Below are 12,842 nucleotides of genomic sequence, written 5' to 3'. Positions count from 1 at the left end.
ATTGTTTGCAATAACATGGATAATAAGTTCATTTGATTCAATACCATTATAAAATGCTTAATCCTGGTGACTAGACTAAGAGAAATTATGGTGATGTCTTACAATACGAATAATTCTTTAATGTAATAGTTACACCGCCACGTAGTGTTACTAATTCACTCATATTATAACATGTATATTTATGTATCAATACTATACTCTATAACTATATCGTCCACTCATATTATAACATTTAAATTGATAACACTACGTAGCTAATATGTCGTATAGTATAATAACATATGAATTAGTTATTTATAAATCTATTGCCGCCTAGCTAGAATTAGAAGTAGCTAGAAGTCTACACTCAATGCCACATCAATGAAGAAGGCACACACACGCAAGCAAGCATGCACATAAAGGAGTATTATTTTAATCGAATACTCATTAGTTTGTCAATCTAGTACTTTCCAAGTTCCAAGCCCACTTAGCCACACTACTCATACAACATTGTGGCGGGAAAATTCAAGTAGTGGAGCTGTGGGCATGGCTAGAAGAGAATTTCTTTTTTCATTAATATAGGACTTTCCATGTTAGATTACAATATCCTCATGTCATGACAGGGGCCTAAGCTCACATCAAACTTCTATTAGTCTTCGTTTAGCACCTAATCTTCTAGGTATCTTAAACCCTCGAGGTCGATCAATAGGCCCTCAAGCTTTCACAAAAAGCTCACAAGCAAAAAACCTATGATTATCATGAAATAAATGGTCAAAGCGTTGAATTTGACCGCCCTTAGATTAATGAAGTCTAAGATGTGAAGAAAAACAAGTTTTGAAAAGAAGCCAACATCAAAAACATGTATAGAAGAAACGGTGCTTGGGAATCTTGCAATCTGAAAAGGGACAGAGCAATAAGAACCAAACTGCGGGAATATAAGGAAGGGAGAGGGCATAGGATTCTCAAAAACCTTTCCCTTTACAAGAAAGCAAAGCATCTCTAGTTTGTGTTAAAAGATACGGAGGCGAGAAAGAAAGTGAGAGGCCGAAGATTTTTAAAACAAAAACAAAAAAAAAGTCCAGAGGCTCTTCCTTGAAAAGGTGGCTCTAATATCCAAAATGTGGAGGGTGCCCACAGCCCACAAGCATTGTAGGAATCCCAAGCAAGGGAACCCCAACGTCCACATAAAGCTAAAAATAGATTAATTTTTTACATGAGCTCCGACTTTTCTTCCACACGTAGGGCCTTTGCTCCTCTGTTTTTTCTTTTCTTTTCTTTTACATGGGATGGAATCAAGTCATCAGTCGAGGAATATTTTGCCACCCACATGAAATTAATTGTACTAGAAATTATATAACCCTAACTCATTTCAACAAAAAGAAAAAAAATAAATGGAAAGAGAGAAAAGAAAGCATGAAAATTATTGAAAGAACTAAAAAGAAGGAAACCGGTCTTAGATGGAATGACACTAAGAATATTGCTAATTGCAATGCTTAGTTTTGATTGTATCGATCCTTGGCCTAGCTATGACAATAGAATAATTATATTTATATGAAATATAATCCATATTTTGATTTATTGGGACCTTTTTAGGCAAATTGCCTACATAGGATTCAAGAGTTTTCTTGATTTGTGCATTCAAAGTTGTATATTGAACCCGCGGCTGCTACTCATTACCAATTGGAGACAGTGCAAGTATATTGACGTGAATAATTAAGAGGGAGATTTGTGAAGAAAAATGGGAATATAAGGAGTGAAAAATATATAAAGATGAATTGTAAAAAGTTGTTTTGTACTCTTTCTTGTGCTTTTGTTGATCAAGTGTTGAACAACATCAAACTTTATTTGTAGGGTAAATCACCCTCTCTTTTTCAGCCTTCTTTTTCGACCCTCTTGTCCTCTTTTTGATAAGCCCAGCTTAATTTAGTGAAAAAGATACAATGAAGGAGCGCTAAGCAAATCCCAAATCGGGGCCCGCTACACAAACAACAAGACAAATTAACAAGTACTTAGCAAAAAAATAAACAGGGTGCATTCTATTGAAAAGGCATGCAGCTTGGCCAATAAAGTTGTTTTAGACAAAATTACTTTCCGAAAAACACTCGGATCAAGTGACAAATCGGAAGATAATGTTTGAATACACACGTCTTTCCTCATGATGAGGGGCCTAAAACATGTTTAATTACAGGATTAAAATTAACTAAGTATATTATCTATCTATATCCAAATTAATAACTAGTATTTGGAATGGATTGAGCTAGGGTTTGGGTGTTCTTCTCTTATATATAAAACTAAGTTGTTCTAGAAAAACTTTTTTTTCTTCTTTATTTTTTGGTATTTTTTAAACTTTTTAAAATTCTTTTCCTCCTTCCTTTTCTTTTCTTTCCGTTTCTTTTTCATTCTTTGAAAATGGGGACTAAAAGGATTGATTATGGACCCTTTTCGTGGGGAAAATGTAGGAATTCTTTAATTAAAATGAAACTTTTTCACCTGTAAAGGGTAGAAGATAAATTAGGAGATGTACTTGGCCATAAACATGATCGAACAAACCAATTAAAGCATGTAACTACGCATTTTATAACTTCGATCCGTTGCAAAGTTAGTACATGTTTTTTCTTCTTCTTCTTGGATTCGAGGCCCACTATCCGTGTAGTGTGTGTGAGTTTAGTATGTTATTGCTTCTCTTAATAAAAAAAGTCCTAAAAAATACTAGTCTATATATATATAGACCTAAATATCTGGATTCATTTGCACCATCAATTTTGTTATACATTAAGTTGGTAGATAGAATAGCTGAGCTAACTAACATGATCAAACAAGGGAGAAAAAGGAGAGGGTGGCTTACCCTACAAATATAGCAATCTTTTAATTTAAATAAAAATCATTCATTGGCAAAAATAAAGGAAATGATGAAAAGCAGATTAAGTTAAAGTTAGAACAGCTCCCGTCTAAATAGCATAGCACTGTAAGATAAGGCCAAAGCAAAAGTAAGTTATGATAAGCTCATTGAATATTTAGTAGCTAATGATTCACCAATGCCCCCTTTTGTTGAGAATGGGAGCCTCTCTCCCAATAGGCCCATGTTTTTCATTTTCTATTTTATTTTTTGCTTTTAGAAAAAGAAAAAAAGAAAAAGAAAATCAGAAAATAAAAGCAAAGGGAGAGAGGGAGGGAGGGAGAGCGGGGACACTTGGCGCGGCGTAATTGATTGGGTGGGCGCTTGGGCTTGACAAGTTGGGATGGATGATGACCAACGACCGATGATGAGAATTGAAGTTTATGAAAAGAAAATTCACGGCAGATATATATATATATATATAAGGCAAAGGTAGCTGGCCCCTCCTTCAGTGGCCCCCACCCCATCTAATCAAATATCAATCTCTTTGGGAACTTGGGCCTCTCTCTCTCCCCACCTAATTAAGCTCCACTGCAGACAACATTATGCCTTGCAATATTTTGGTTTTGGATTTTTATTATGGTTAGTGCTTTAGGGTTTAGTGGAATGAGTATAATTGCATGGTTTAGAGTTTAGTCATTAGATAATTAACGTTGGGTCACCCTCATGATCATCCTTAAATACCTCTCAAGTTAAAGTTTACCAAGTGAAATGGAATTGTTGTCTTACTATATATCATTAATCAGATTAATTTTTTTTCGGTATATGATTTATGTAGGTAATTTAGTAACATAACAGATTGAACTATTTGATAACAGAATATTAAGTTATTTCTTTTGGTCATCGAAATTCATCTGTTTTTAATTGATTAATTCTATTTATTCGTTTGATTACGAATGTGGGGAAATGCTTAGACTTAGTCAAATTTATTTATTTATTATCCAAAGTCCGCTAGGTTGGCCATATAGCATTGACATCGTTTGAGAGGGAACGTTTGAAATGGTAACCAATTAATATACACATGTCGACACACAGACCCCATGTCCAAATTTATTATGATTCTTTCAAATCAATTATGAAGTTGTAGGTCGCTAGTATATGATGCACGAATGGTTTAAATCAATATGTATGCAGTACGAGTTGCTATGTGAAGCTACGACGCACATTCTGGAAACTGAAGGGCTTAAAGTAATATAGAAACATTTATATATATATATATATATCCCATATCCATATGGGACCAAATGTGATTTGTCAAAGATAAAACCGCGTGACATTTGTCAAAGATGACGATCTGCTTAACATGAAAATTACCTGCATTAGTAGCCTAAACTATACAGCTAGCTAAGCGTTAAAAGAAATAAAAAAAGGTGATATATATATGGCCAGGCTAGACGCATTCAATCAAAGCTGAAAACTGACAAAATTAAGGCATAATGAGTGGAGGAGGGAAAGAAAACTGAGTGAGGCAAGCTTTCTTTTTTAATGATAAGGCTTCATGCATGGTCATGGGATATATCTACGTATTTGTTTTCTTCTTTAAACCTTTTTAAAGTTTCAAAAGGGTGCATGTGTGTATTGCTATTGCAGCAAATTAGCTTTTGCATAGGGTTCCACAAGGTCGGTCTTTACTTTCTTTTTCCTGCTCTTGCCCTTTCATATATGGCTCTTGTAATGGGACAAATTTTTCATTATTATTATTCTTTTATACACGCGATATTGAAAAGGGGCATTCAAATACAATACTTTGTATGCATGAATAACTGCTGTTAATCATTTGAGTCACAAATCCGTTACATATTTTGAGACGAATATAAACATAGACCCTCACTCCACAACCAAGAACACAATCGCTCCTTTTTAATCTGTATCTATTTCTCTTTTCCATGAACACTGTTTGTTTGGATTCTCTCTCCGAAAAGCATATGTTTATACTTTATACCATAAACACACAAAATATATATTTTATATTGTATATACGATACTTGTCACTCACATTCTCATCTCTGAGTCTGATTGCATCCTTTTTCACGAACGGTATGCAGAGGGAGTAACATGGGCTTTCTTGCTTGAATCAGTAGCCTCTTTTTGGCGGGAGACTTCGCTGTCAAGAAAGAGACCAATGAGATGCCCATTTCTGGTTTCTTGCCGTTTGGAGGGCTCCACCAATTGAAGATTTTAAAAAGGTCGACAGGATTGCGCGTTCCTCTTCCTATTGGGCCACGTGGTGGATAGAGGACTTACCCACCTGGCAAGCTTAACGAGCTAGATATCTGTTTGGTGGAGGAAATATAAGTAAAAGTTTTTTTTTTCTTTTTTTGGGTTATAATAATACGTGCAAGTTTATATAAGACCTCTTCAAAGAAAGCTCAGAGAAATGCTAATATACACTAAATAAAAAATTACATTCTTTGGTAATAAAAATAAAAATTTATCCTAGCCATAAAAATAATATTTAAATATAAATTAGGACTTACGTAAACCGTATGCAACTCCATGTTAGAACTGTGAAAGTATTTTCCGTACTTAATATAATTACAAGTCGGCTAGTTTAAGGCCCACACGGATTATCAGTCTAATCCAAATTAATAAGTTTAAATAAAATCACATTTAATATAGTTAGGTTCCTGTCACTTCGCCGAGAGAAAATGTGGGGTTACGTCTTCCTCTCCTAATTTTCTCGTTGTGTACACTAATGCTTAACAATTTTGAATTTCTGTGGACAGTTAGTGTTTGTCCTCTCATTCATGGAGTGCCTAGAAAGGGTCCAACATCGACTTGCTGCCCTTTGTCTTTGTTTGATGAAGACCCCTTCCTCTTTTTTCTTTTTTGACTTCTTTTGTGGAGGAGGTTTCCCAATTTCTACGTATGTAGTGACATATTAATTATTAAGTTAATATGATGCAAACCATTCGTTTGAATTTACACGAGTTTATATGAGTTTTGGTTGGTGTAAGCAATTAACTAAAATGCCAATATATCATTAATAGTTCATAAGGACTGACTTGGACGCAACTCCAATTCAACCCAAATAAATCTAGTAGTAAGATAAGATGTCACCATGAACAGATTGAAAGTTAACCCTATTATTAAATACTGTATTTAAAATATAACAAATTAACAAAGAACTAGCAACATAACTCAAAATGATTCCCAATCTAGTTATTATAAAAATAAAAATAAAATTCTAGAATTCATGAAGCATGCGTGCATGATACATCTAAACAATAGTGAAGCAGCCACATGACAGTATCATTGATAACAAAAAAAATAATTTCAACTTTCAATTTTGAAAAACGAATTCGTGTTTCTTACGAATGTGAAAATGAAACAGCATAAGGAAGGTGCCAGACCACCGTGAAGATTGTCGTGTGTGGCCAACATCCTAATTTGAGTATGAGACCCGGACCCATCACATCAGTACACGTGGCTGTGGGGGATTGGCTCCAATGGCAACCCCCTCATTTCGTTTCATATACACGTGGGAATGGAGAAAAGCCGCCCAAGCAAGCACAATGAAAAATAGAAAAATTCAAACAAAAAACAAGATTAATGTGATAGAAATGAATTAACCAAAACAGGCATTGAATGGAAATGGAAAATATATTAGGCTCTCCTCCGCCTCATTTGAGTGAATGTGAAGGTTAGGTCACGAAGATGGTCACTTCCCCTTTAAAGGTTTTTAATTTTCAAACCAAAAAAAAACAATTTCAAATTTTTTTTTCTAATACAAGTAAAATATTTGAGAATTCGAACACAACATCTCGGAAGACTGCTACAAAAACATTGCAACATATTCAAAAGTTTTGAACCCACCAAAATCAAATGCCGATATGATAAATAATAATATCAAATACCATATACAACAAGTATACATGATAGTGCATCATGCATGTGCCACAGCCAATCATATCAAATTTTCTTTATTCAGATTAAAAAAACACAAATATATTATTCATCATTTATAATATATTGAAAAATAGTGTCTGGCCTGGGTGTGTGTGGCCCTGTGGGCATAGTCTACTCCACCATCATCCATTTAATGTTATCTCATGGAATTCAGCGTTATTTTTCAAACTTCCCCTCATACCCGCGCACTAAACTATAAAGCAACCAAAAACAATCCGTTAGTTTTATTTATATATCCTTTTTTTAAAAAAATTAAAAAAATATATATTCCAGACTTTGCAGAAGTCCTCACAAGTCATTGGTTGTAAAGAAGACACAGAAAGTTTCAAAAAAGGTTTCAGCTTATTACTCTTCTACACCTCCTCTGTTCTGTTCTGTTCTCTCCAGTCCCACCCCAAACTCTCACAACCCTGATCGTAGTTTTCAGCCTAAATCTCTGTAAGTTGGTGAAAGTTGATACCAAGTACAAATACCCAGATCCAGTCTAATCTCTTTTCTCAAGTATATACACTGTTTGAGCATATATTTGGTATATTGGGCTCATGTCTTTTCTCTTTCTTCAATTCTTATATGTTTCAATTCAGGGGATAGTGAAACTTTGAGAAAGAGTGTGCGTTTGAAAAGTTAGAATCCGAGGCAAATCAATCGGGTCATGGTTTAGACTGTGCTTATGGTTCCGTTTGAACCCAACAGTATCCGTAAAGATTATTAGGAAAAAGAGAGGGAAGGGTTTCTCTGCTTCTTTTGGGCTCTGGCCGTTTTCTTTATTATATAGCTCAAAAAAGACTTCGGCTTTAGTTGTATTATGCAACTTGGTTTTGATAAAGGGATCAAGGAGCGTCCAAGGCCAAGAGAGAGACTGAGAGAGTGAGACTGGTGGGAGAGAGAGAGACTGGTGGGAGAGAGAGAGACTGGTGGGAGAGAGAGAGAGAGACTGGTGAGAGAGAGGTGAAATTAAAAACCCAATGCCGCAGGAGGAGCCAAGAAAGAAGCTTGGAAATGAATATTCCAATTCCAAGAAGAAGGAGCGCCACATAGTTACCTGGTCTCAAGAGGTCCTTTTTATTTCTTGCTCACCCTTTTTTTTTCATTTTGGATAAATAGATAAGAGTTTTAGTTTTGATTAATACCAACACCCCCAGTCATATTTCTTGGTTTTCTGACATGGGTTCGTTCATTTCGTGAGTTACAGGAGGATGACATTCTGCGCAACCAAATTAGCGTTCATGGAACAGACAAGTATGTTTCTTGGTTTTTTGACATCGGTTGGTTTTACTTGACATTAATTCAATTTAATTACCTTCTGTTTGCTGCTGCTGCATCCTTTTTTTTTCTTTTTCTTTTTTTCTTAGAAAATGAACTGAGGGCTTAGTTTTGTGATCATTTTGTGTGCAGTTGGGCTATCATTGCGTCTAAATTCAAGGATAAAACAACGAGACAGTGCAGGAGACGGTATTTTTCAAACCCAATAATTAATGTTGAATTCAACTTTTGCTGAGCCATCCTCTGTTTTCTTCCACCCAATTATTCAGCTATAGTTGTTTTGACTACTAATCTGTTTTTATATGAATTTGAAAATAATGTTGCAGATGGTACACATACTTGAATTCTGACTTCAAGAAGGGAGGATGGTCACCAGAGGAAGACATGCTCTTATGCGAGGTAAACTTCTGAAACTCCAGTTTATGCATCCTAAAATGGTGAAATATATACAAGGTTAGTTTTAATGAGAACTTTTTTCCAAAAACTCGATCCAGGAGAAGCTCTTTCTTTTAATGACTTAATAAGACCAAGTAGGCCAGACCTATTGATTGCATAGTCTGTCGTCCTAAAGTTCAACAGAAAAACCCAGCACAGTTCATTCAGCATTTTACATTATTGCCCTGATCATTGGATGTGGTAACAGCAACCTATAACTCAAGGTCATCTGATCTGCAGGCTCAAAAGATATTTGGTAACAGATGGACAGAAATAGCCAAGGTGGTTTCGGGAAGGTATAGTATCTTTCTTTTCCCCCTTTGTGCAGTAAGGCAGGTCTTTGTAATGACGCGCTTAATCGGTGCTACTTATGCAGAACTGACAATGCTGTGAAAAACCGGTTTTCGACCTTGTGCAAGAAGAGAGCCAAATATGAGGCCTTAGCTAAAGAGAACGCTACTTCATACATCAATTCAAATGACAAAAGGGTCATAATCCGAAATGGTTTCAATACAGATGGAACAACAGAAACTACAGCACCTTCTAAAAAGATGAGGTAGAGTAGAAATTACATTTTTATGTACAAAAGTGTTGATTAGATTACTACTCAATGTAGTAGAACTAGAACTCATTCTCTTTGTGCGACACAGGAGAACCCACATCCCTAATCTCTCCGAAAATTGTAACTCTGGGGACAGACTATTTGAGCAGTGTGGAAAGATGAATCAGCAGCTAAGAGCTCCATTTACTGTGTTGATTCAGAATTTCCACAATGTAGACAACCTGCCAGACCAGCATAATGTCAGTAGCACCAAGGAAGTCCCTGGGAATGGTAAATCACTTCAAATAAAAATTTGTTTGAAAACTCATCAGATTGCTATTACAATGCCTGAGAAGCACATTGCATGAAATGTGTGAGAAAATAAGTTTTTTTTTAATATAATGAAAACATAAGCGTATTTTTGTTCTATTTAGCCAACAGAATGTTGGCCTATTTATCAGTTGAAAATACAAGATGCAGTGATTTATATGTTTTCAATTATAAAACTTCAGGAGAATCTAATTCCATTCTTAATGTCATTTATCAGCAGCACAAAATAGCAAGTTTCAAGGATCATTTCTCAAGAAGGACGATCCAAAGATAACTGCTCTGATGCAACAAGCAGAGTTGCTCAGCTCATTGGCACTAAAAGTTAACACAGAGAACACAGACCAGAGTCTTGAAAATGCTTGGAAGGTGAGATTTAATTTTTCATTGGTTGTGGCCTCAGCTATCAACATGTAATTGATATCAAAATATAAATATGACTCACATATGTAGCAACCAAATGAGTACAATTCCCAACATCAATCAACAGATGCCATCCTTTTCGTAAGATAGTCCAGACCATTCCAACAGAGAATAATGTAGTTATGAGACTTCGTTGAATGTTTATTCATCAATGTTATATATCTAGCTTTCCTGACATAACTATCCATACCATGACATCTGAGGTTCCCTTAGTACTTGAATTCCCTCCAATCAAAATTTTAAGTATGGTGCAAAATTGAGTCTGCATATCCTCTAACATATATCAAATGTGATATCCAGGTGCTCCAGGATTTCTTGAATCAAAGCAAAGAAAGCGACATCCTCAGTTATGGAATTACTGATTTTGATTTTCAACTCGAAGATCTTAAATATCTGTTAGAGGACTTAAGGAGTACTAATGAAGGAAGTCGACCATCTTGGCAGTAAGAAAAGTGACCTGGACTATTCTGATTTGAGCATGCTTAAATCACCATACATCATCTAATTGATGACATATTATTGTAGGCAACCAGATCTATACGATGAGTCCCCAGGACGCTCTGAATACAGTACAGGGTCAACTCTCCTGTCCCAAACAGAATGTTATGTGGAACAAAACGAAGCTGACATTGGTACACTGATTGAGGAGATTCAACCTGGATCACAATCCATTCCTATTGGAGGGGAAAATGATGTTCGTGAATGTGAGAAAGGGATTGTTTCCAGTGGAACCAGAAAGCAAGGTAATGGATTATCATATAAGATATATAGGCTGATAATAACTTTACTTGTGAATTATATATCATAGTTTCCAGCTTAATTAGATTTCATAATAACATATCTAATCTTATTTCTGCAGAGATATTTCCATCTTGTAATGAAGGAACAAAAACTGATGCAGTCATTTCTGTATCGTCAAATACAGAGTTCAGTTCTCCTAATCAAGTTACCCCGTTGTTCAGATCTTTGGCAGCAGGAATTCCCAGCCCAAAATTTTCTGAAAGTGTAAGTTCCCTCAGGAGCTCAAATCTTTCAAATAATAAGTTATTTGAAACATCCTTCATTGTATTGGCAGCACCTTCAGTCGCTATCAAGTCACTAGTAGGCTTCTCAAATTACTTCATCGAAACATTTGTAGGACTTCTAGTCTTCTGAAATCACTAGTGGTATTAGTAATGATGGCTCTGGTTGTCAGGAAAGATTGACCCTGCAACATTTGTATGTAGGACTCTCTTAAGTCTACTGATGATAAACAGCCATTAGGACTGAACTCATTAAAAACGGGCCAGGCCAATAATAGTTGCAGAGGCAGAGAGTAGAATACTATCGTGTTTTTTGCCTAGTAGTTATTACTTTTTTCAGTCACATATTCTATTTCAGTACGTTATGTAATGGCTAGTATAAAAAGCTTAAGTGCATATAGCAGGAGAGCAAGCCTAACCAGTTATGTTGTTGGATTTTTCAGGAAAGGAGCTTCTTGCTCAAAACGCTTGGAGTGGAGTCTCCTTCTCCTTACCCAAGCAACAATCCTTCACGACCACCACCCTGCAAACGAGCCCTCCTTCAAAGTCTATAATCAACCAGCCTTTTTGATCCACCTTATACATAGAATTTTACATGGCTTAGTTGCCTTGCCTATTGAGTTCATGTTTTTTCAAATTCCTTTCCTCTTTGGATTGCAGCCATTCCAGCCTGAAATTTTACCAAAAGGCAGGTTAAGATCTGCTTCCCAAAACCCAGATCTAGAATGTTACGGTGCATTCTAGCATTTCCAAAAGTATCTAACAAAGTTTTCTGCATTCTTTTGTCCCTCAGCAGAGTTACCACCCTCGGAGTTCCTATCCGGTACTCACATTCTGCGTGCTTGGTGTGTCATTCTTTAGTTTGTCTTGGTGTGTTCCATTTTTTGGCCTTTGATGTACCAGTTGTACAGAACCTGCTATATCCCTAGTCATTCAGAGTGTAAGACTGTAAGTATACATTGGCACCTCGCCTATATCTTCAGCTAGAGTATATGTTGAAAAGTAAAGAGAGAGAGAGAGAGAGAGAGAGAGAGAGAGGATTAACCAGTTCAAGTGGATTCCTGTTTATCGTTTTTTGGTGTGCAAAGGTATAGCATAGAATTAAGTTCATTTTTTTTCTTCTTTGCTTTGGTTTCCCTCTTGATTTCTGATGTAACCAAACTTAATATAATTGGAGTGAAAATGGTTTTGGTTTTTGTGTGCACTTGTCTCCTTTTGTCTAGTTTGCTTTCTTTGAATTAAGACGTGAACTGATGAACACATCTCCAGAAAGTGCAAAAGAAAGGTTAGAACATTCAGCATCAGGAAAGTGAGACTCAACTGGCACACAGATGTAGGAATGCATGAGTTTCAAAACAAACGCACAAGAAACCCAAAAAGAAAATGGCATTAAAGTTGACAGAAAATTGTAATTGATTGGTTTTACTTACCGGAGGGTATGGTTTGAAGCATGAAGGAAGCTCCCTCAGTTCTCCTCTTCTCTCTTGAGACTTGAATATGGTAAGTGGGGAAGAACAGAAGAAGGGTTCTAAGAAAACTGTGTTATATTGAGTTTCATGGATGGTGGAGGTGGAGGTGGAGGTGGAGGACAAGTATGATCATGACGAAAGCAAAAGCAATTGGTAAAAGAGGGAGGGAAGTCTCTACAAAATAAAGTGCACTAAGTTATTATCACCTGAAACTTTCTCGAGGAAAGGTAAACACAAATTGACGCTTTTGACCACTCAACTCCCACAGAAAATTGCTTGATCTCAAGGATAAACTTGTAACAAAGTGCTCTGTTTCTTCCACACTGCTGCTTTGCAATTTGCATTAGAGAAAAAGAAGCAGAAGATTACACAACCACCCAATTTTGAACAGAGAAAGAGAGAAACCACTTGATGATTAATCCAACTTGTGCTATCCAGTTCGGCCGCATCTAACGTTGACTCTTTGACGACTATGAATGCCATTAGACATTTATTTTTCTTGCATGCTTTCTCTACTCACTTCTACATGTTTATCCGTATCAATGCATATTTTGACTCAATTCACACCATTTCTGTAG

At 36.0% G+C, this 12,842-nt stretch overlaps 1 protein-coding gene and 1 long non-coding RNA gene across 4 annotated transcripts; one reads left to right on the top strand and one right to left on the bottom strand.

Moving 5' to 3' along the window:
- The first annotated feature begins 7,041 nt into the window (after window positions 1-7,041).
- On the top strand, window positions 7,042-11,991 carry LOC117621016 (transcription factor MYB124-like). Of its 3 annotated transcripts, XM_034351285.1 has the most exons (13): window positions 7,043-7,222; window positions 7,369-7,839; window positions 7,977-8,023; window positions 8,180-8,236; window positions 8,374-8,446; window positions 8,723-8,778; window positions 8,859-9,038; window positions 9,133-9,314; window positions 9,571-9,719; window positions 10,074-10,216; window positions 10,299-10,516; window positions 10,633-10,778; window positions 11,239-11,991. In XM_034351285.1, exons 2-13 carry the CDS (start codon window positions 7,750-7,752, stop codon window positions 11,347-11,349), a joined length of 1,452 nt encoding a protein of 483 aa, XP_034207176.1. In that variant the 5' UTR covers window positions 7,043-7,222; window positions 7,369-7,749; the 3' UTR covers window positions 11,350-11,991. The 3 variants fall into 3 exon arrangements, with proteins under 3 accessions (XP_034207183.1, XP_034207176.1, XP_034207168.1); XM_034351292.1 differs by having other exon boundaries at window positions 7,042-7,839; window positions 9,574-9,719; XM_034351277.1 differs by having other exon boundaries at window positions 7,043-7,839.
- LOC117621054 lies at window positions 9,179-12,606 on the bottom strand. Its single transcript, XR_004584884.1, has 3 exons — window positions 12,226-12,606; window positions 11,215-11,720; window positions 9,179-9,265 (listed from the first exon to the last, which is right to left on the bottom strand). It is a non-coding gene; the product is annotated as an uncharacterized LOC117621054 (long non-coding RNA).
- Window positions 12,607-12,842: the final 236 nt, after the last annotated feature.

The sequence above is a fragment of the Prunus dulcis genome, chromosome 1, assembly GCF_902201215.1.
Source record: "Prunus dulcis chromosome 1, ALMONDv2, whole genome shotgun sequence".
In the NCBI taxonomy this organism is placed as follows: domain Eukaryota; kingdom Viridiplantae; phylum Streptophyta; class Magnoliopsida; order Rosales; family Rosaceae; genus Prunus; species Prunus dulcis.
Note: the sequence above shows the minus strand (reverse complement) of the source record. Positions and strands in the feature narration are given on the sequence as shown.

Excerpts from the sequence above, each read along its gene's own strand:
- LOC117621016 (XM_034351285.1), top strand. The coding sequence starts at position 7,750 with ATGCCGCAGGAGGAGCCAAGAAAGAAGCTTGGAAATGAATATTCCAAT. Across the intron at positions 9,039-9,132 it reads GCACCTTCTAAAAAGATGAG|GAGAACCCACATCCCTAATC; the intron begins GTAGAGTAGAAA and ends TGTGCGACACAG. Across the intron at positions 9,720-10,073 it reads GTCTTGAAAATGCTTGGAAG|GTGCTCCAGGATTTCTTGAA; the intron begins GTGAGATTTAAT and ends TGTGATATCCAG.